Source organism: Strix aluco, chromosome 4, assembly GCF_031877795.1.
Source record: "Strix aluco isolate bStrAlu1 chromosome 4, bStrAlu1.hap1, whole genome shotgun sequence".
Classification (NCBI taxonomy): Eukaryota; Metazoa; Chordata; class Aves; order Strigiformes; family Strigidae; genus Strix; species Strix aluco.
Window position 1 is genome coordinate 91,015,829 of NC_133934.1, and position 22,956 is coordinate 91,038,784.

Below are 22,956 nucleotides of genomic sequence, written 5' to 3' on the forward strand. Positions count from 1 at the left end.
GAGCAAGAAAAAAAGAGAAACAGAAGCAGAGGGGAAATAATGGAAAATAATTGCGACAGCCAGGAAATATTTGGATGAGATCCTCCCTGTGCAAGCTGAGAATGTATCTGTGTGACCTTACTAATTCTCTGTTTCTAGCCCTGCCTTTTTCATGCCCTCAGATGCATCAGGAAGGGATGGCAGAGTTACTGGCAGGGCCTTGTGGTCACCTCTCAGTGACAGACATAATGGAGGAGGGGAAGTTTCGCACATGGTCCACGTTGCATGTGCTAGACCCTTCCCTTCCCACTATTCTCGGTCATCTCTCCTGCAAGTACAGTAGACTGTGTGCACCTGCCCTCTTGCTCTCAATTCTTAATCTCCCAGACAAACAGCAGTCTGAGATTTGCAAATAAAAATCTGCAAGATGCACTAACAGTTGCTTACCAAGACAGCAAATGTATTTACACCTGAGCAACACATTGCTGAAGAAAGTTATGCCCTTCCTGAATGTCAGTTGGAAAAAATTTCAGTCATGAGGATTTTAACAATTATGGAATAAAACGTACATTTCCACAGGAAATTATTTTTTTTAAAAGTTGTGTAAGTTAATAGGAAGAGTGTATTAAATCAGGTGTTTTAATGTCATTGTGGTAAGATAACAGCCACGTGTAAAGATGAAAATATTCGTTTAGGTGCTGATCTGCTCTGATGTTTCCAGTTAATATGTAATAACCTTATTGAGCCATACAAGAACATACTATCCCAGAAAGGGCTGAACAGTCCTACTAATAGAAAATTAATTATTTTGATTAAGCATCCTATACGGTAGCATGTTGCGAGTACAAAAAGCGGTAACAAAGGGAAAAATAAATCACAAAATGTCTTTTCCAAATTATATTATTAACTTTTCCCTTTTTTAGTTCATGCTTCACTCCTTTCTAACCAACAACATTAATTCTGCAGACACTAAGCTTGGTCACCTTGGCAAACACAAAGAAGAGAACAAAACAAGAAACCCTGACACCTGAACAGTGTCATCCTCCCTCCAAAAGCCCTGGGTGGCAATACCTGCCTTAGAGCAGACAGCTGGGCTTTGCATGACTCTTATAAGTTTTTATTGTGTGTCTAACAGACCATAGTGCCAATGCAGTATGAAACCCGGATGTCTTGCGGGCTCGTCAAAGGTCATGCCTACTCCGTCACAGCCGTGGAAGAGGTATGTACAGTCCTGTTCCTCCAGCTGTGGGGAGCTGTGGTCTGCACTGGCCTAGCACAATGCATGCCAAACAGAGATATGAGGGGGGGAAAAGTAAAACAAATTACGAGCTAAGGAAACAAAATTTATATTTAAATGAAGGAAAGCCTTGTGGAGAAACAAACCTGTCCAAGTTTTGGCTTTCTGGGGAAACGGATATTCAACTGCTTGGGCAAAGGTGGCCACAGCTGACCACCTCCTGGTCTTACAGCCTTCCTGCACTCACCCCAAGAGGGTCAGGCTGGGCATGGCCCAGGAAAGCACCATCACTGGAGGAGCTGGTATCAGCTATTTGACAGGCAGAATGATTCCTTTTGAATCTACTCCCAGTCTATTCTTGTTGCATTCTTTTTCAATTAGACAACATTTAAAGGGGAAAAAATACGTCTGGTAAGGCTGAGAAACCCTTGGGGGCAGGTGGAATGGAACGGACCTTGGAGTGACAAGTGAGTAAAACGGAGCTTCACGTGATTTGAAACAATTGCAGCTTTATTTGCCTTCATGCAGCTTGTGAATGAACCAAACATTTAATGATGACATGTCTGAATTGTCTTTGCTGTAATTTTGACACATGGACTTTGAAGTTGATCACAGTTGAGTGCTTAGCTGAAGCTGTAAAAAGAAAAGAATACCTAAAAAAGATGGCAAGAGGGGCTTTAATCAATGGAAATGAAGAGAGCCCAGCCCAATAGCACAGTCAATTAGATTTTACTGTCTAGCAAGTTCAGCAACATCCATTTTCAAAACAAAGTGTGACAGTAGAAAAATCTTTTAAGCCACGAAAGAACTGGATGAAGCAAGATGTCATTACATGAGCAAGTCTGGATAAAGCTTCTCATTAGGCTTTACTAAAAGGAATTTCAATAGCTACTCCAGCAGTGAGAGTCTGCAAACACTTTTTTTCTTCAAGCTAAATAAAATAAACAGAGTTCAGCAGATTTTGACAGCTGCTAGGAGGAAGTCTGAAGGGAAGGCAGAGAGAGGTAGGATAAATGCTTTTTTATTTGGGCATGCGGAGAGGAAGGTAACATTGAGAATAAATGGTTGCAAGGCTCACAAAGGAAAAATTATATAGATGTAGCAAGATGACTCTTGACTTTCCACTGTATGAGGCCTACAGTAAAGAGTAGAAATTTTAATGAAAACTGTATTGCAAATCGTAATCTATCTTGTTTGCTCCTTTGAAGGTCAGAGGAGTGGAACTTCATTAATGAAACAGAGAAAATCCGCCTGCAGCACAAGATCGTGGAGGATGGGGAGTTCTGGTGAGAATATCAGTCAAAAACCTGTGCTTCTCTAGGAGATATGCAACCATAGCAAAAATTAATCACACTGTACTACTTAAATCTGCTAAAGTCATTGCAGTAATCCCTGTTTCCCTTCATATTCCCAATAAACCCTGCTCTGTGATCCCCTCCTTCTCCCACCAGTGTTTATTGAGTGCTACCAGCACAGTCCTAATTATGCTACACTTCCACAAGCTTTCCATCACCCTTCCTATGTACCATCCTCTCAGCCCAGTTTCCCCCACTTTGGAGCTATACCTACTGTGTTAATTGACCAACCAGCAGGCCAAATGCATTAGGAAATCATGGCGCTCCCACTCCAAACTTGCACTAATAGTGGCAGTATAGTTGGTCACCCTCCTCCATCTCACCAGAATCTTTCAGACAACCGCCCACCATGTACATCCATTTGGGTTCAGTTTCCCCTCAATTCCTCCAGGATATCATTTGAAGATTTCATGAGGCACTTCACAAAACTCGAGATCTGTAACCTCACACCTGATACTCTGGAAGCTGATAAACTCCAAACCTGGACTGTGTCCGTCAATGAAGGGCGCTGGGTGAGAGGCTGCTCAGCTGGAGGTTGCCGCAATTATCCAGGTGAGCAATGGGTCTTGAGAGATATGGCCTCTTTGATGGGGCCTGTATTAGATCCCACAAGCAAAGTTATACCACAGCCTGATCCATGCTTGGCCATAGAAAAAGCCTTGCTTCCTCAGTGGACAAGGCAGGCAATTTTATAGCTGGAAATCTTCTGTCACTATGATTGTGACAGCACCTTGTAAGCCCAAAAGGTAGGCCTGGCAAGGAAAAGTCATTGCTCAAACACTGCCCCAAGATAGAAGAGATATATTTCACTCTAACAGATTTCACTTGGGAAATCCACTTTCTGATAGTTTTAGGTGCTTTGGAAGTTTGTCAGGTGACAGTTCTTCGTTATCCTTTGTTGTGCAGTTTTCTTAGAACTATGTAAAACCATAATACATTAAAAATGATATATACATATTAGCCAATTTTAACCTTTCCCTTGGGAGCCACGGACAGGGAACTTAAAAGTTCTCTTTGATCATGAGTATCATTAGAAAACTGAAGCTTTACATGTTTGCTTTGGGTTGTTGGTTGGATTTCACAGATACATTTTGGACCAATCCCCAGTATCGCTTGAAGCTCCTGGAGGAAGATGATGATCCTGAGGATGAAGAGGTTGTCTGCAGCTTCCTCGTCGCACTGATGCAGAAAAATAGGAGGAAAGAACGCAAGCTAGGAGCCAACCTGTACACCATTGGCTTTGCCATCTATGAGGTACCAGCTCTAGACTTTGTCCTTTGCACCATGGTCACAAATCCTGACAGTATCCATTTACCAAGGGAGTCACTGAATAATTCAGCCTGATTACATGAATTGCAATTTTTACTTCACAAGGAACTCAGGGGAAATCTGGAACAGAAGAAGGAAATTCAACTGTTGCTTTGCAACAATTCAGACCATAGTAACCTCAGGTTTTACCCCATCTATAAGTAATACACTTTTTAGGCTTGTATAGTGTCTTAATGCCAGATTTTAACATATTCTTCCACATATATTCTTCAATCTCCCTTTCATCCTTGCTGAAACTAAATATTTAATTGTCAGAATGATGTAAAGGAAAGAAACAGACATCCAGGACCCATGCGTAGTGATTAACCTCTGCCCCTGCTATTGACTTCATGAAGTCAATTTACACAGTCCCTTGCACAAACATATTTAGTTCAGATCTTAGTGGATCTCATGTAGATGCCAAGAAATCTAGAAAGGAAGAGAGAAATTGCTTAGAATATTTCTCTAACTTGGGGCATTTTAATTACTGGCTGTGTCCCCAGAAATCTATGTGAATGCCGTTATGTATGATCTATAAACAAGTGGACTCACCTAGCAGCTCTGACTGATTCTTCTCTCTGTTTCTCCCTAAGGTGCCCAAAGAGGTATGAGCAGAACGGAGGCAGATTGACATCTTGGTGTATACTCACAGCTAGTGTTACTGTTGTGCCTGTCTGTAAGTCAGCAGGAAACTGTCCAGTCAAGTTTGTTTTCAGGGATGTAACAGAAGTGAAACTGCTAACCTTTCTGTTTTGAGTGTTTATTAGTAACATTTCCCAAGTAATTTTTAATTCCTTCTCACCCACACCCCATTTTCACTTGTACCTTTTCCTCAATCCTTCTTTTCTATTCTGTATGAGACCCGGCCATGGCTTGCATGGTCGGCCAGTGAGCCGGGGCTGCAGGAAGCAGCATCAGCCAGCACTTTGCCTTTGCACTCCATGCAGAACCACCCTAAACCACTTCCATTTCCTCCTGCAAATAATGCCAATGGCCTATATCCTGCAGGAACAGAGTTTTCTCTATAGTCTTAGAATTTGTCTGGAAAAATCAATGGTATTTTCAGCCATTGAAGAAAACATATTCAAAGTACACAAGTTTTTCTGAGCCTGCCAGTAGCTGAATCATTGGCATCACAAGTTTTGCAAACAAGCTCACCTGAAGGCTGTGTTACCTGGAAAACATGAAGATGACAGCCTGAATGTTGTCTTTGCTGACTATTTTACAGGAGGTTATTTCTGCAGAAAACTGCCTGCAATTAGCCCACAATTCTTGACTTAGTGTTCATATTTGAACTGATGCAGCGTTTGATTAACGTGTTTCTTTAACAGATACAGAATTCATGTTTTCCCCAGGCAAGGACATGTTTCCACTGAAAGCACCTTCACCTCACCACACTGCATGTAGGAGTTTGCATACACCGTTCCTTGCCATGCCACCCTCCAAGGAAAGTAGCTGAACTTTGGTTACACACAACTTAACATCCAATAAGTCAGTCAGATAAAAGTGCCTACACAGCAGAAGTCAGCCAACAGTCTGCAGGTGGGCCCTGGAGCAAACCTCAGAAGCCAGCTAGACCCTTAAGTAGTGACTTAAAGGTGACAGACTCCCTATCTGTTACCAGCTAGCATCCCTCATCAGCTCCCTGCTCGCTAAGCTGCCGCTTCATTTGTGTTTTCTGTCCCAACCATGTACTGCCCGCATGACAAGCCACCTGGGGAACGGGTAAGACTTCCCTGAAGACAAATTGACTCATTTGTTCTGCAGATGCATGGTACTAAGCACCACTTGCAGAAGGATTTTTTCCTCTACAATGCCTCCAAAGCTAGAAGTAAGACCTATATAAACATGAGAGAAATCTCTGAGCGCTTCCGGTTACCTCCCAGCGAGTATGTCGTCATCCCGTCAACTTACGAACCCCACCAGGAGGGAGAATTCATCCTGAGGGTCTTCTCAGAGAAAAGAAACCTTTCAGAGTAAGTTACAGATCCACTTATCAGCCATAAAGGTGGAGGTGAGCTCGCTAATCTGCTATAGTCATGCTCCCAGTTTGCTACACCCTGCTTTTAATTTTCTTGACCTCCCTAGAAACTCCAAGCTGCAAACTCATTTCCCTGAGCTTCCCTTGTAGTCTAACAAGGGTCTGCTTTGAATTGTCTTTGGAGAAGCTCACTGCTTGCAGAATATCCTTTGTAAACATATCATTAGCCATTTTTAATAATGAAAATCAACCTGTTTGAGTTTTATTGCTATATGCCACTGGCTGAAGTTTTGGCCAGATAGATCTAATTTCAGTCATGAATTAAACACAGAAGTAGGTAGTTATTTCTTTTCCACCCTGCTCTTCAACTAGTTTCTTAGAGCTCAGCAAATTGCAGCCAGTGTCACTCTGTTAGGCCAAACAGCTTCTGTTTTACTCCCAGCTGTCAAAGTTCGGTGTTATCAAGACTCTTTAGAGGAGTAAACCAGGCAGCAGTCCTCCTGGAAGTGGTACTTGGGATGCTCAGCATAAACTGGGAAAAAACTACAACTACAGCCACCAGCTGTAATGCTTGGAAGCAAGCCCACACCACTGGCTGTTTGGAAAGTTCAAGTGGCAGCTTATAAACCAGCTACAGAAACAAGCAAGGTTGGGAACAGTCTCTTTCCTGATTTATTTACTTTTTGCTTTCTTCTAGGGAGGCTGAAAACATGATTGAGGCAGACCGTCCATCAGTAAGTACTGTCTTGGGCCTCTTTGTACATGAATAGGAGTAGGGAGAGGGGGAGCATCACATCTAGGGAAACCTACAGCAGGAAACCATTTGCAGCCATGTGACAGCTCCTTTAGCAGAAATACCCACATTTTTTTCTCATCAAGGTACTTCTATTAACGCTTGCTTTCTATACACTATTTTCTGAGTTAGTCAAACCAAAGTCTTCTGCTAGATTTGAAATCTGCTACTGGCATAAAGAAGCTGCATGCTAAACATTGCCTTTGCCTCCATCAGTGGAGATTATTCATTTACCAGAAGAGGCCTAGGTCTGTTCTCCAAGATATTTTGCTTGTGAAACTGGCATCTCTTCTAATAAAGGAAGAAGTACCTTATTTTGAAGTACTTGCTTTCTGGAAAGGGATCCTAATGATACTCTGATTCAAACTAGCATCTGTGACAAGCTCTAACTCTTCACCCTGAGGTTTTACACATCTTTGTGGGAATATAGTAGAGCTAACAATTTCAAAAAAAATCAGAGGAAATGCTCTTGCACATAATTGAGTTCCACCAAACCTTGCTCAGAAGTGCTCCCTTTTGTTTGCTGTCATGATAACAAAGTATCTGTCCAGATCTGGTGGAATTTGATTGCCACCAGATAACATTGATTTGTGGGCACAGAAGTACAGTCTCCACCGCACTGACAGGTGGGAAAAAGAAAAGGAATAGTCAGAGCTAAAGATACAATAGAGATTTTATTGCAGCAGACAAAGCCCCAGATGAGACAGGACACTGTTTTGCTATGGTTTCTGCAATTGCTGTCCTTCAGTATGCTAGTTCTTGGTGGGTGCATTTTCCCTCATTTTTGGAGATTTGAAAACTATGAGTATAGGAAATGGGGAAAAATTGTATGGAAATGGAAAGAGAAAAATAAATGTGAGAAAGGGTAAGAGGTGAAGTTTTACTTTTTTCATTAGCTCTGCATAATCTGGGTAAAATCTATGATTCTGTTTAAAACCACCTTTTTTCTTTTTTTTTTTTTTTTTTTTTAATTTTGTCTCTTTCTGTACAGAAGAAGAAAAAGGGCAAGGTGGGTAACTGTGCAATGTGCTGAGTGCCAGCAAGGCAAAGAGCATGTGCAATGCATACAGGAGGAGCAGAGTTCCTTGGTATCATGATTTCTCCTGCCTCTGGAAACTAATCTAGTTAATGAAGGGCGCTGGATAAGAGGCCATCTGCAGGAAGCAAAGATTTTGTCTTCCTACACTAAATTCTAATGAAATAGCATTAGCATCACATACCACTCTCACTCTAGGGGGTGGGCAAAAGGGTAACAGAAACTTTTCAGCTTTATAAGCTTGATCCTCTGGGTTGCTCAAACTGCCTTTCCTGCCTGCCTCTCCGCAGGCACTCTGACAGCTCTTTCTAGTGCAAAACACCCCTTCTCCAGACACACGCCCTCACACTTGCTTTCTATTGCCTAATGCAGCTACGCCTCTTTCCTGAAGTTTCTGCTCACCAAAGTCCACGATTCTCCTTTTGATTCTACAGAACACATTTAGGACCTTGAAAACGTAAATAGACATTTTAATCTCAAGACAGGCTGATTGCAACTGCAGGCTAACACGTTCGCATCTTGTAGCGGCTTTCCTTGTTTTAAATGCACTAAAACAGAACAACTGCACATGGCTGCTTACAGCTGAATGCTTCAAGAATTAATACAGAGACAGAACATATGCTTTGCAAAACTAAAAAGCTCCTACACATATACTCCTTTTCTGTGTAGGATTCAGATTCTGTTTGTTTTCAGTGCTACTGTCCTTCATAGAGAGGGACAAGAGTATCTGGGAGGCTTATTTTGCTAAATAAACAAGAAAACCCAAACAAAAAATAAACAAAACAACCCCCCAAAGAACTCAACACGAAACATTTAAACTGTTACTGGCTTTCTGAAAAGCAAAGCTAGACGCCAGAATTTTTTTTTTTTTTTGTATTGTTTGGCAGAAAGACTTCTGCAGCTTTTTTAGCATGAGGCGAGCAGTAACTTCAGAAATTCCTCCACCTATGTTTTCTTTCTTTTCTTTTGTTCCCAGCCCTGGCTGCTCTCATCACAGTCTCAGGGGCTGTTGCTGCCTGTGCTTTACCACAGAATGGTTGTCGCCAAATATTTTCCCTTCCACTCTTTCTTGTGTAATTTCCATTTCTCTTTTGGTCTCTTCCTTCTTCTTCTTCTAGCCTATCATCTTCGTTTCTGACAGAGCAAACAGCAATAAGGAGCTGACAGCAGATGAAGATGCTGACAAAGATGGTGAAAAAACCCACGCAGATGAGAAAAAGGTTTCTGCAGGGGAAAATAGAGCTTGGTCTGGCTAGCATGAAAGAGTGGCTGGGGAGAGCACAGCAATGGGGCAAAGATAGTTAACAGCTAAGGCACTAAGATACTTAACAGCTTTTCATCAAATCTTAGCATAACTTGCATCTGGTTTATGTGGATCTAATGAGCATGAGCAAACAGAGACTATCCCTTCAGTTATTTAACACATGTGCTAGAGGATTTAGTTGCTTGAAAACATCTCCTGGTTGCTCTGGTATACAAGGATCCCAGCTGTGAGAGATCCCTTCCCCATCAGCAGCACAGTTCAATCCACTCTTGCTCAGCCTCCTGAAGTGGTACCTGCTTTACACTGGGCACACACATAAATTGCACCCGAGGGGCTTCAGGAGCTCCTGGCAATGATCACAGCCTCTCCCCATTACAAATTACACATCCAGGGAGGTGTAGGGACACCAGTCCCCATCCGTCAAAGGAGAAAAGGGTGGGTAAACCCAGGAGCTCCTGCACCCCTCCTCTTTTCTCTCACTACTGGAGAGGCGGAAAACAGGGTAGCAAATTCAGAGCTTCTGCCTGCAGGTGGGTGGGGGATGTGGGATGCCACAGCCAGATCCTGCACCCAGGCTCATGGCATCTGGAGGCACAGCTTGAGTGTCTGCTGACTGGGAGCGTGCTGTTCTGCTGCATGACTGTCAGAGCATGCAGGTGGCACAGTGGATTTAGACAAAAAAAAGTCCCAAAAACTAAGCAAATAAAATCAATTTTCTTTGTTACACTAATTCTTGTAATTTAATGGCGGGGGGTGGGGGGTGGGACAATGATGTAAAATCATAGAATCACAGAATACAGGTTGGAAGGGACCTTGAGGATCATCTGGTCCAACCTTTCTTGGCAAAATACAGTTTCCTTTTTCAGTATCAGCCTCAGAGTTCAGGCTTGCTCTTTGCATGTGTGTGAAAAAGCTTCACTTTTATCATTTTCCTCTGTCTCATGTGCCACTTGTCTCCAGCAAGGGGCACCCCCACATAACAAAGAGCTCTCAGGCCCGCGTCCCTCCAGTCAGTGCACAGCCTACAGGGTAGCTATGGATCAGATACGCCTCTTGTGCTCTAAACTTCTCCTTTGCAATGTTTTGAAACCAAAAATTAGGAGATAAACATTTGCCAGTGAAAGTAATCATTTAGGCTCCTTCCAAGAGAAAGGAAAGCAAGAGGATGAACTTAAATACTCAGCAGTTTTGCCAAGGAACACATTTAACCAAAAAAAGGGGAAAGGAACAGGACGACCTGTTCCTCAAAAGACCTCCAGATTCACTAAGAGGCTCCCTTGCGCAAGGGCGCGTGAGCCATCCAGGCCCTTTTCCTTCCCCGCTGGGCTAAGGGTGTATCTCTTCTTTGCTTGTCTCTTTTCAGCGTCCTTCAGCAAAAGCTCGTGAGGGGAGTGAAGAGGAAAAACAGTTCAGGAATATTTTCCGACAGATTGCAGGGGATGTGAGTATGCAGCTGATCCCTGTCTCTGCCATCAAAGCAGCCTACCCACAACAGCACCTAAATCAATTGCTTCACGGATTCACAACACTGAACTTCAAAATTTCCTTTAAATTTCCTTCTGACACATTTCCTTTGAGATCTGAAGCTAAGCAAAGCCAAATCTAAATCCAATTAAGTATACAGCTATCCTCATATGTACATATAAGCTATTCCCATTGAGCCTTATTTAAATTCAGGCTTTTACTTCTATCACTACTACAAGATGCTATTTTGCATACCATGAATACACAAGTTAGAAATGCAATGCCCTTCAGTGTACGCTTAATGAGGGAAGTTAGAAGTAAAACCAAATCAAAGAACTGCATAAATCAAGAGGCTGCAAATTCATTACAGGGATTTTCACATTTTGCTTTTTTGGCTTATACAGTGGCTTGAAATTACTGGTTGTTCTTCTTGTAGTTTAATAAGCACTATATGGTAACTTCAGACCTACTGTGTACTGCAGCCTCAAGAAAGATTTGAACTGATGTTTATATGAACTAGAATGCTCTCCTCTTTGAAGCATGTATATGCCATACTGAGAAATGACCATACTTTTAGCATATCCATCTATAAAATGATCTGCTCAATACAGACTATTGTAATTAATGATATTCTCACCACATTTCCCACCAGGACATGGAGATCAATGCTGAAGAACTCAGGAATGTTCTCAATAACGTCGTAAAAAAACGTGAGTTTGAGCATGTTTTTCAGTAACCCTGGACAAAGAAATCTGTGATATAATGTAATCCTCCACCCCTGAGTTGCACTCTAAAAATTATTTATGGTTTCAGACTCGCAAATTTTCAGTTACGCTTCCATGGACTTCGCATCTCAGACTTTAGCAAGCTGAATTTTTCATAGAGATGCTCTCTACAAGTGATCAAGTACAGATAACTCAGAAATGCACAAATGTTCATTGGAGCACCACACAGGATAATATAGCATTTCTTGCAGTCTGCAAATGCATTTTAAAAACCAAAAATAATTCTAATGGAGAGGCAAACCTTCCTCCCTGTTTAGCAAACTTCAGCCTAAAGACCCTGGGCTTGGTTCATTACCTGGAAGTTAGTTTGGAGTATTCTGGAGGTTTTTATTTTATATAACAGGTCAAGAATAGTAATTTCTACTTCACAAGCAATAACATTATTTAAGAGTCTTCTCAGATCTTTCTACCACTCCTTTCTTACTGGAAGTAGGTTTGGCTTCTAGTGTGAGTAGTTACACCTAAAACAAAGAAGCACTTGCTGACCTACATGATCTGTTTTCACCTGGGATCATTTATTTCAGATAAGGACCTAAAAACAGAAGGATTTGAACTGGAATCCTGCCGCAGCATGATTGCTTTAATGGATGTATCCTTTTCTGGTGAAAGGGGAGTGCTCGATACCAAACTAGTCCACTTGGATTGTATGTCCCACCACTACACATGCACAACTTAGTAAACCAGGGAAGCAGAACAGTTCATTATAGTCTGTAGTCAGATAACACAGCATTTCTGATTTGGCACATCTTGACTCCAGTCATCTCAACATTAGTGTAGTTGGCAGATGAAAATACCCCAGACCAGAAAACTACAGAATAAGTAGTCAGTATCATACCCTTAGGTATCAACGACTGGTCAGCTCATGTACTAAAGCATGATTTTTTTTTAAATGTTTTTTTAAACCAACTCAACATAACTACAGTTCTTGCCAAGAAACTTACTATATTTCTCTCTTAAGTTTCCAATGTATTATACATTCCACTGTGCGCTTAGCATGCAACATAAATTGTCTCAGAGCAAGTATAATAAAACACTACAAGATGCCATATGGGGTTGCCTCTGATACAACATTACTTGGTCTTCCTATTTGACATAACACATGATTTTGAGAGAACATGAGCACATGCAAACATAACTGGAAAAAAATTTTAACTACAACCCAGAGCCATAATTGTTGGAGTCTAAACACATTTTTGTAAAAGGCTTTAGTCAACATTTTGCTTAGTTCTCAATTCATTTTAAGCAAAGCATGAAAAGCTTTGCTTTACAATGAAGCTCAGTTGTTTTTAAAAACGTTAGGTAAGCTTCACATTTGGAAGTATTTGGAAAGAGCCCAGTAAAACACCCTGCTCATGTACTTTATAATAGCTCCAGAAGCAAGACTCTTTCCTGTAACAGATATTTGTTTCTACACGAAGTACAAACAGTTTTTCACAGTCCTAAAACAAAATACTATGCACAATAACCAAAACGTTCACAAATATTTTACTGCACAACTCAGCCAGCTCTTAATGCCGAGAAGATCCTGAACTCAGTTTCACATTTGTCCCTTCACCAGTAGTTGCAGATTTAATTAATTTTCTCTTAAAAATATTGTGGATTTTTTTACCTGAATGTTTGCATCACAGACAGATGGCTCAGGGAAGATAAACTTTGATGAGTTTCGACATCTCTGGGACAAGATTAAAAGCTGGCAGGTATTACTGGTATCCGCAGCGCTGTTCTTAGCAGTGCAAAACCTTGCATAGGAAACCCAAAACTCTCTACATACACTAAAACAAAAAGAAATTACAAACTAGCCTCTAAAACCAAAAGTAATGTCTCTCCTCATCCTACTCACAGCCTAAGCAAATAGCCTAAATCTCTGAAGCTCCAGGCACTCAAATAAGAATTTCCCCCATGAGAACAGCAGAGAGGCATACAAATTGGAGGAGGAGGAGGAGGAGGGAACTAGAACCAGGCCTCACAAATGGCTTAATTAGGGCAGTCAAGAGAGAAGATTAACAGCACATAAAGTCAAACAAGGAGATTCTCTAGGGGAGAGCTTTTTGCTTCTCATGGTACAGATCTAAATTATTTTACTTTACAACTGAGAGAAGCTCTGTGCTAACATCCCAGACTGCCTGGCAGTAGCAATGTAAAGCAAACGGCAAAGCCTCCAAGTGCCTGAGGCACACACCCCATATCCAGTCAGTGGGTACATTCAACAGATGTACAAGCTTTTATTTCTGCTGTGGTTTTTTTTTTTTTTCTTTTTTCCAGAAAATTTTCAAGCGTTATGACACGGATCATTCAGGAACCATTAACAGCTACGAGATGCGCAATGCAGTCAATGATGCAGGTACTTCCCACAGTGTCCAGTGCCCAACAGCTGAAGAAAGCTTACTTTGTTTGATGTATCACAGGGTGAGATCGGGAACACAGTGCTGTCCGTTAGAGACAGAGCCTAGAGAAATTAAAGTCTCTTTTTTCCCCCCAACAGAGCTTCTCAAATATCCAAAGAGCAAGCCTTGTGCATCTTGCCAACCAAATAGGTTTATTCAGCTCTTTAAACTTGCCAATGAATGATGCTGTGCTGTCTTAAGGATCTCCCATGTGGGGTACTGCTTTTCAGGGAGACCAGGGAGTTCTGAAGAAATTTGCTCTTATTAAAGCTGTGGATTCTTTATGTTTGTGTAAGTAATGAACAACGAACAGTGAAAAACCTTCAACCCAAGGGTACAGACACTGAAACCACAGCGGAGCAGGTCAGTGTCCAAGTTTGCATCAGAGGCAACTGGATGGACACTTCTTGAGTCCTGTTCAAGTTCTTAGGCACTAAGCCACTGCAGGCTCAGTCTCCTCTTCTACCTGTGCAGTGAGAAGTAAGCATTTTTGCAAAACTTGCAGTTAATGAAATTTGACCTGCAATGGGAGGCTTATGACTTTTCTTTCTTCTTGTCTCAAACACGCTGGTGTGCTTCTTCCCCTGGACAGCAGGCCTGCCCCAGCAAATGTCTTTACCAGCTCTCTAAGGGAGCAAAATGACTTCCTTTTTCAGAAAATCTGTAGTATCACTATAAACCTAGATGGGATGATTTCAGTGACACTTCATCTTCGTTAGTATTTTGGCACATCAGGTACCAGTTCATCAAGGAACAGAAACAGATGGCTACCTCATACTTTACCAAACATCAGTGATTCAGTCCTCTGCTAAGGACAAAACTACACCTGGATTTGGACTCCTGCTGCAGTAGAAATACAGGCCATTTTTATTTTCCAGGTTTCCATTTTCACCAGGAAAGTTGCCAATGTTAAAAAAAAAAAAAAAAAAGAAAGAAATCAATATCTCCTGCCCTGACTTTAGCACTAAGAACACATTTTACAATATAAGTTTCTCAGTCTTACTGAATGTAGGCTGTGCATGATGTTGCACTAGCCAACAACCAGCAGCACCCAAATCACAGCAGACCCTTCATGAAACACGGTCGCACACTGCAGCAGTCAGTGCCACAGTTTGGTAACACCACACCAAGGAGTTACCTCTTTATCTATTTTTTGACCACTGTGTAATTGTGTTTTCATAGCAACTTCCTCCTATGTTTCTGTCACCCAGTTTCTGTTGCTTTGCTCACATCAGGCTCAGCTAAACTGCAGACTCTTTGGTGTAGACCTCTCCTCTTCATACTCACAGTGTGAGGTAACTCACATGCCATTGGCCCTCCCAAATCATCATTTCAAAATGTTATTCTTGTTTTAAGACAGCAGCTGGACACAGAGAAGCTCCATAAGGAGATTTACTTCATTTTATTTAGCAGCTGCAGCAGTACCCTCCAGCCTGAGCCTGGGCTGGGCCTGGGAAGCACCTACGGCCAGGCCGCTCCTGGAGGCCTGACCGGCACCAGTGCTTTCCCCCGGCCACAGCCCAGCTATGCCCATTTCTGGTCCTCTGCAGGGTTTCGGCTGAACAACCAGCTTTACGACATCATCACCATGCGATATGCCGACAAGAACATGAACATCGATTTTGACAGCTTCATCTGCTGCTTCGTACGCCTGGATGCCATGTTCAGTGAGTGGCTGCCCCAGTTTTATTGTGCTGCCTCCCCTCCTCACCCCCAAAACACACTGTTGTACAGAAAGCAATGTTTGTTTAAAGCACTACTGCCTATATACAGTATTAATAATTAAAGATATGTGCTTAGGGAATCTAAAATATGACAGCCCTCTCATACAAACACAAAAGAAACCACCACGTTTCTCCTTGTATTAGCTAAGGAGAATCAGAGCAGAAAAACTTGCTGACCACCTAAGTAAATACCTGCACAAGTGTGCATAACACAACAGGAACACACTTTGGTTTGCTATCTGGGATCATCTTTACATACACAGCAATTTAATCTACTCCATGTATTATTTCCTTGCTTTAGGGGCATTCCACGCCTTTGATAAAGATGGAGACGGCATCATTAAGCTCAATGTCCTGGAGGTAAAATGCTTTACGCCAGTATTTCCAACACAATGTCACAATACGAAATTTTAATCATGTTATTCATTGCACATGTTCTTAAGGGAGTCTATGAGAGTTGGTCTGAAATTGTCATCCAATTGGTAAGAGGCTGCAAAACCTCCTAAAAATTTTGGTACCAATTTTACACAGAAAACATTTGAAGTGCTTCAAAAAACTTTTGAGATTTTTTTTTTATGAGACAATTTAAATCAAACATACTGATATGGCATTAATTAATAATGGGGTTTAACATAGTTCTCTACCTTTTAAAAATCTTATTAAGAAGACTTAGAAAGTTTCAACTTAAAAACATGTCTTCTGCTAGGGAGACCTTTATAAAAAAAAACCCTCTTCACTTTTTGCAAGGGAAGAAGGAATAGGAGCAAGAAGCCCAAGACAAAATTCCCCCCTGCCACTATGCTTCCTATTAACTGTCAGCAAGCAACTGCCTTCCAGCTAGATATGGTGGTGTCTTAATACAATTTGTTGGAGGATGCCAACAAGCCTTCCATCCTTTAATTCTAACTCTTGTTTCAGTGGCTGCAGCTCACGATGTATGCGTAACACCAGAGTCAGAGGCCAATTTCATCATTCAAGACTTCTGTTTTGGGTAACTAGCTCCAATCATCCCCAAGTGCAAACAAGAACATTTCCTAATTATGTGCTTTGCTAACCAAGACAAACAGTGCATGGGAAGAAGCCCTTGGAAAAAGTCAACCATACTCCAGTAGGCAGATCAGTGCACATATTCTGTAACTATTTTTGTAACTTCCTGATATTTTCCTTCAGGCAACAAGGATTAATCTACTGATGACTGAATTAAGCTTTTTCTGCATGGTAAAGACACAGAGTATGCGTTGTTATTCTGCTTATGCTGACAACTGGAAAGTCTTCACTCAAGTCAGGCAAAACTGGGACTGTATCTTAACTGTGAAAATCAGAGGTGTTTACTACCACCTTGTAATTAGTCATTAACTCTTTGTCCTGCTTCTGATACTATAATTTCAGCCTCTTCAAAATGCTGACTGAATATTTCACATGAGATTGTGCTCAAATAATATTATGCATCCAATGACTTACGTTGTTACAGATGTGGCTGTGGAGGTTGGTTCTCTGCTCTGGTAGGAATGGGGAAGTAAGGCACACCAGACTGCAATACCTGGGTACAACTTGGTCTAGTGCCTCAGCAAAAGGATCAGAACCAAGCAATTTGCTCTCATTTTTAGTACCCCCATAGGACCTTAATTACACATTGGACATTTTAAATGTTTATTATTGTAACTACATTCTCTATAATATTGAGAAAATTGTTTCCCATTTGAGACAGAAAACCTCCTATACATGCAAATTTGTATATCTACACACACACTTCCCTCCCACCTCAGGGTCCTATTTCCTGAGTTTTATGTATTTCTTTACTGTAAGCGGTGATTTGTAGCAGAATCAGACACTATGTTAGCATGACCACTTTGGGAAGATTATTAGAATGTGTATGTACAATTAGTTTAATTGAACTGAAAATAAAATCAATTGGATTTTGACCTAATTGTTGTTTTTTGTTTTTAATTTGAAAGAACACTTGCTAGTTTGCTTCTTGAATGCATTTAAAAAAAAAAAAAAAAAGCACTTCAGCTTGAAAGGGTCCATCATTACCAGCTTCAAGGATGACAGACTTTCAGAACTGGTCAATCATTTATCAATATAAAAATGGAAGGAAAATCAAAACGTGCAAGAAAAGGTGTGAAGAGACCAGACTTGTGTCAGGACAACCTTCTACTTAGTTCTCTAGTGGTGAAAAGTAACAAAGCAATCCACTTGTAAAGCAAAACTGTAAAAACAAATTGTAGCATCAACTCAAAGTTCTTCTGATAAGTAGCACATTTAACCAAAAGGTCACTAAGAAACAGAAAACCTTTTGACTATAAAGTTCTTAATGTTGTCTAGCACTGTAACTTACTCCGAAAGAGTAAGAAATCCTATAGTTTGTCTAAAGAAGAGTTATTCTCCTTTAAATTCAACTTTTGTTTTAACTGAAATCACTTTAAGATGACTGGAATGCTAGGAGCCCTGGGTTCCAGCCATGCGTTATCTCCCCTAAGCTACTATTTTCCATGCAAAAAATATGGCAGAGATGCTCTTAAGGTGAGATATTCAGAGAAAAACAAAATCTATCAGTCAAAAGATCAAAATCAGGATTTTTGATTTGCAACTCAAAACTGGTCCTTAAAGTCCTGGTGAGTGAAATACCAGCAGCTCCAAGAGAACTTCCCTTTGCAACGGGCCATGAAGCAAGGGAGTCACTACATCTTGGGGGCACCAGCTGCATGGACAGTTTCCATTTTCCCTATCAAATGACTAGGTCTTTGCTCCCGGTGTGCAGGAAGCTCAAACTTGCAATATTCCTGTCAGTGCTGGAGCTTCAAAGTGGCCCGTCTGACTTTATCTAGCCCTCTTCAAAAAGGAAAAAAAAAAAAAAAATCCAAAATAAAGTCAAGTTCTGCCAAATCCTGTGGAAGAATCATTCTATTTAAAACAAAGAAGAATCAGACTGACAAACCATAACAATATAAAGAACTTTTATTTTTTTTTTCCCCTCTTGTTTTTTCTTCTTTTGCTGTGTAAAGTTTCATTATTATGCTCACAGCTTTGTACCAAAGTGAGAGAAGAAAACCAAGGTCAACCTGGGCACATGTTCTACACAGCTTAAATTATTAAATATTCAATCATGTTGTTTTATTCCACTTCCATTCTTCAAAAAGACTGTTTAACACTTACAGCAAAATGAGATTTGAGAAGATGGCAGGTGCATATAACAGAATATATAGCTACACAGTTTGCTCTTTCACTATTAAACATTTTACAAACAGTAGCTGAAACCGTTTCCTTATCCTCCCTCACATGTTCTGCAACTCTGGACAACTTAGACTGTTTGAATGATAGTACCATACAAGCCTGAAAACCAAGATTCATCTGTACCTGTGTTTTACTTCAAAAGAAGGGAAAAATATTTTCTCAATACCCCATTTTTGTTTCCGGGAACCTGTGGTTTCTTGCGAGCTTTCAGTTATCATTTACCTCCATCTGGCATTATTGTACAGTTTGAAAATGGGCATTAAGAACTACACTACTTTAAACACACTGCACGGCCAAACTCCTCTATTTTACAGAATTCAGCTCATGCGCTGCTGAGATGTTTAAAGTCTGCAATCCACACGTAAGTGACACAAGGCAAGCAGAAGCTGGGATATTTAATGCATCTTCGTCCCAATGGATGCAGCAGCATTAGGCCATAGAGTATTTTGGGCTGCCAGTTAGCTGTTATTTTTCCCTGTGATTTGAAGGAGAAAGGAGCAACAAATATAGACCAATTCTAGCACTATCTTATCTTTCAATACATGTGAGGCTATCGGGGTTGGGGAAGGTCAAGCTCTGCAGCACATGTGAACATTAAGCGACCGTTTTAGGCTACTACGAGCTCAGGCAGGGCTTGGTATGCCTATAGCACAACAAGTTCTCACGCTTTTGAAGAGCATGATATTAACTGGTTTCAGTAGCACCTGGCCCATTCTTTATGTCACAAAAGCATACAATGCCTCTGAGCACTTTGGCTGCTGAGGAGGCTCATAGCTTAACAGGCGCAACATCAGTCCTGCTAAGAGGAAAATGGTGGCTTGCCCCCAAAAGGGCCTGCCATATGTAGTCAGCCATATAGCAAGTCCAGAGCTCATTATTTAACCTTTTCCTAATAAAATGAACACAGCTAACCACAAGACAAACCCTCACTCTACTCACTCTTCCACCCACAACTTTTTACTTGCATAAAAAACAAACTGAAAACAAAAATAGTCCTGAAACAAGCTTCAGATGTGCAGTACTGCTTTTCATGCAAATATTACTCTTAAATTTCACAAATAGTCCACCTTCCCAAAGTTACTACACTCTTTGACTGGAGGTATATCAGGAGTCAAAATCCTAACTTGCAAGGAGAGGATCTCATTAAAGGCTATCAAGCCAATACATTAGTGTGGCATCTCTCTTCCACAATTGCCTCTGGACGAAGTGAATGGCCAACAGCAAAAGCTGCACCAAATTCCTGCTATACAAGTAGGAAATCTCCCCACAGAACTCCAGAGAGGCCTGGGCATTTCCATGGATGCACAACAACTTCATAGCAAGTGCTTTTAAGATCTCCTCAGGACAAAGCAGCACAGCATTTTCCTCTGAACCCCTGAGCAATTTTCAAAATTGTTTTTAATTTATGAAGCAAAATTTTAAAACATTCATGCCACTATTTTCCTGCTTCTTACCCATTTTAGGATTCTTACAATATATCTGAAATGACCTACGAAGTAGCAAAAGACACCACTGCTAAAACTAAAGCTGGATTTCAGAAGTCCAGGCTTCTCAGGAGGACTGTTTTCAAGAACAGATAAGGAAATATCATGGACTATAAGAAAAAGAATCTGCTTCCACCAACTAGAAAAAATAAACCCAACAAGCAATCAGGAATGCAAATAAAGTGTAATAACTGTGTTTGTTGCAACACCTAGGGAGAAAGATCTTTACACGTTCCTGAAAACAGCTGAAAGAACGTGAAGAATCAGAAGGAGTAAGTAACAAAATCTACTCTCACACACCATTTTTCAGAATGCTACAATCACTCCACATGCTTGTCCCTAGGACACACACCTCCACACCTTCACTTCAAGCACAGTCCATGAAGGACAGCTTGAGATGTTCACATTGTTTACACCACACTTCTACGTGCTCCCTCATTGTGGTTCAAAAAAACCCCCCAGAAGAACTCTTGAATATCCTCTTGAATATCAGTAATTTTGGAAATGGTTTAAGTATTATGCAGTCTTCTGCTTTCAGGTCATGAAAAAAGCAAATACTCTCAGAGACTTTAGAGCAATACGGCCTGCATCAGAAAACATTTACACTGCTCAGAGACTTCCCTGAACTTGATTCTCTCTCAAATTGCTTCATCCACAGAAAGAAATTAAAAAAACCCACAACAAAAAAACAACACAAAACCACAAACACCCCAAAAAGCAAAACAAAAACACCCTCAAAACAGCCTAGGGTTTGAGCCACATACTAGGTTTTTTTCCTGTCCACAAACAGCTTCATAAAAAAACCCAAACAATCATCACAAAAGCACTGGAACCTCAGAGATTCCCAATGTCTTTGAAGTAGGATGCTACTGCTTCTCATTCCTATCTCCTGTCTCTCACAAAAAAATCATCAATGTCAAGCAATTACAGAGAAATTATGTTTGTCTGCTAAGACAATAGAAAAATAGTGTGCTTCAGAGAACGCCCTGAAGTTCCTTGATTTGATAGGAGTGGAACATCCATGGGCTTTCCTCAATCACTTTCTTGGCCTAAAAAGGCTTCTTTATAGTCAAAGAATGAGGCTATAAAACTTCTTTGGTCTATGGTTGGCATACCAAGCCTCAAAGTGGTGGTGAAAGAGGTGCCCGGTAAAAAGAGTACATTCGATTTGTTTGAAAGGCGCTAGATTCATTTATAATCAGCTCAGGTTTGACACTGGGCTGTCTTTACCTTCTGTTACAGTTTAAGGAAACCTCTGCTTTTTTTATCCTGAGCAGCAACTTAGGCAAAAGTGAACACAAAGCTCCTTGCTAGATTAGTCTCATTGTTTAAGAGAGCTCTTTGCTAAATTAGCGTCATTATGGGAGAGAGGATTGCAAATGCAAGAAGTACATTTCAGTGAACTTAATGGGTAAAGTTTTCCACCCCAAGGGAAACCTGCAGAGGAAAACAAGTAGAAACAGTCTTCACCTCTGCACTGACTTCTTTGTGGTATCTTCTGTGTATTAGTAGAAACAAGACTTTTATCTGTGATATGCATTTTGTATCCTCAGCTTCTGCTTGAGAACTTTAGACTTAAAAAAAATCCTTTAAAATCCTGCTCCATTCTTTCCAGTTGAGATTTTGTGAACTTGGTATAGCTCAAACCAATTAAGCCAGTTCACAACAGAAACAAAACACTAAGTGGATGCACTTAAACAGGCAGTGCCTTTGCACTTCTCTTAGTTTGCTATGCCATGAAGATACAGGACTGCAAAGCTCAGTCACTAGGATTCCAAATAAAATCAGGAATCCAACTGTGGTGCTGTATCAAGACAGCAGTGGTTATGTTGGTATTTAACCAAAACAAAAGCCCACACCACTTACTTATTTCCTGTACATAAGGACCTGTATTTAAAAAGACTAAGATTGCAAAGCACCTGAGTGGAGTCACTGTTCTGGCTGTTTTGCTGCTACTGGCATACCTCTCAAGAAATAACTGCTTTCCTCCAAATAAACAAACTATCTCAGGAGGTACAGTTTTTAGGGTAGTCTGTCACTGTATATATTGTGCCAGTTACAGCAATTTTTACACAAGGAAAAAATAAGTTACAATTAACATAAAAAAAATTAATTTATTCCAGTTCTCCATAAAATACCTTTCTTTTTTATGAAGAAAGTCAAAATTTACACTGGATGTTCAGGTTACATTGTTAGAATTTCTGATACTCTGGTTTGCAGAATTTTATTAAAATCAGCTAAAAAAAAAATTGGATACAACAAACACAGACATGTCTTAGACACTTAACAGGCTTCAAGCTGAGTTTACAAACATCAGCACCTATTGTAATCCAAGTTCTCAACATTTCTCTGAACTTGCCAAAGACACTCAGACTATGCTTCTTAAAAAAACCAAACCAACAACTAACAGAAGAAACAAACAACAAAACACCAAGGCAGACAAGAGGAGGGAATATTCTTATCTGTCAATTAATTAAAAACTTGCAAGAATCTTCCATTTGGGCCAAACCTTAATTGACCAGCCTTATTTCTACAGAGTACAACACAACCTGCAGTCTCTGTAGGAAGGCATTTCAGCCCCACTCCATTTTTGCATTCCAAGTGGGAAAAGAAAGAGGAAAGACTGGAGTAAGAAACTGATGTTATTTGGAATAATTCCGACGTATAAAATTACTTCCCAATGTGGGAGGTGAAAAGCTTCATGAATCAATCCTGCTGTCATCCTCAGCATGTCTTTCAATGTGTCCTAGAGCATCCTAGAAAGGAACCAGAGAAGTCAGTTAATAATACTACTACTAATAATAATCATCATCACAAAAAAAAAAAAAAAAACCACAAAAAACTTTGGAAAAGATTCTTGAAGCTTCAGTGAAAGCGACATTCTGGATAACATACATTTTTTGGCTTAAAGCTTCTTAAAAAAATAAA

At 40.6% G+C, this 22,956-nt stretch overlaps 2 protein-coding genes across 6 annotated transcripts in view; one reads left to right on the forward strand and one right to left on the reverse strand.

The window, feature by feature from the left end:
- The window catches only part of CAPN3 (calpain 3), a 33,212-nt gene extending 15,980 nt beyond the window's left edge, over positions 1–17,232 (forward strand). The window contains exons 7-24 of one of the 2 annotated variants that reach the window (XM_074824206.1): positions 1,115–1,198; positions 1,598–1,683; positions 2,425–2,502; positions 2,963–3,123; positions 3,656–3,825; positions 4,473–4,484; positions 5,647–5,855; positions 6,558–6,594; positions 7,645–7,662; positions 8,808–8,909; positions 10,317–10,394; positions 11,070–11,127; positions 11,727–11,791; positions 12,831–12,899; positions 13,465–13,543; positions 15,137–15,253; positions 15,612–15,670; positions 16,229–17,232. In XM_074824206.1, the coding sequence (XP_074680307.1) occupies positions 1,115–1,198; positions 1,598–1,683; positions 2,425–2,502; positions 2,963–3,123; positions 3,656–3,825; positions 4,473–4,484; positions 5,647–5,855; positions 6,558–6,594; positions 7,645–7,662; positions 8,808–8,909; positions 10,317–10,394; positions 11,070–11,127; positions 11,727–11,791; positions 12,831–12,899; positions 13,465–13,543; positions 15,137–15,253; positions 15,612–15,670; positions 16,229–16,255 (1,509 nt within the window). In that variant the 3' untranslated portion in view covers positions 16,256–17,232. Of the gene's footprint in view, positions 1–1,114; positions 1,199–1,597; positions 1,684–2,424; positions 2,503–2,962; positions 3,124–3,655; positions 3,826–4,472; positions 4,485–5,646; positions 5,856–6,557; positions 6,595–7,644; positions 7,663–8,807; positions 8,910–10,316; positions 10,395–11,069; positions 11,128–11,726; positions 11,792–12,830; positions 12,900–13,464; positions 13,544–15,136; positions 15,254–15,611; positions 15,671–16,228 lie in introns of those variants that run through there. The other variant, XM_074824205.1, reaches the window with a different exon arrangement.
- A 1,018-nt stretch (positions 17,233–18,250) lies between these two features.
- Positions 18,251–22,956, reverse strand: part of ZNF106 (zinc finger protein 106) — a 42,211-nt gene continuing 37,505 nt past the window's right edge. For all 4 annotated transcript variants that reach the window (XM_074824209.1, XM_074824210.1, XM_074824207.1 and 1 more), the window contains one exon: positions 18,251–22,784. In XM_074824209.1, the coding sequence (XP_074680310.1) occupies positions 22,728–22,784 (57 nt within the window). In that variant the 3' untranslated portion in view covers positions 18,251–22,727. The remainder of the gene's footprint in view (positions 22,785–22,956) is intronic.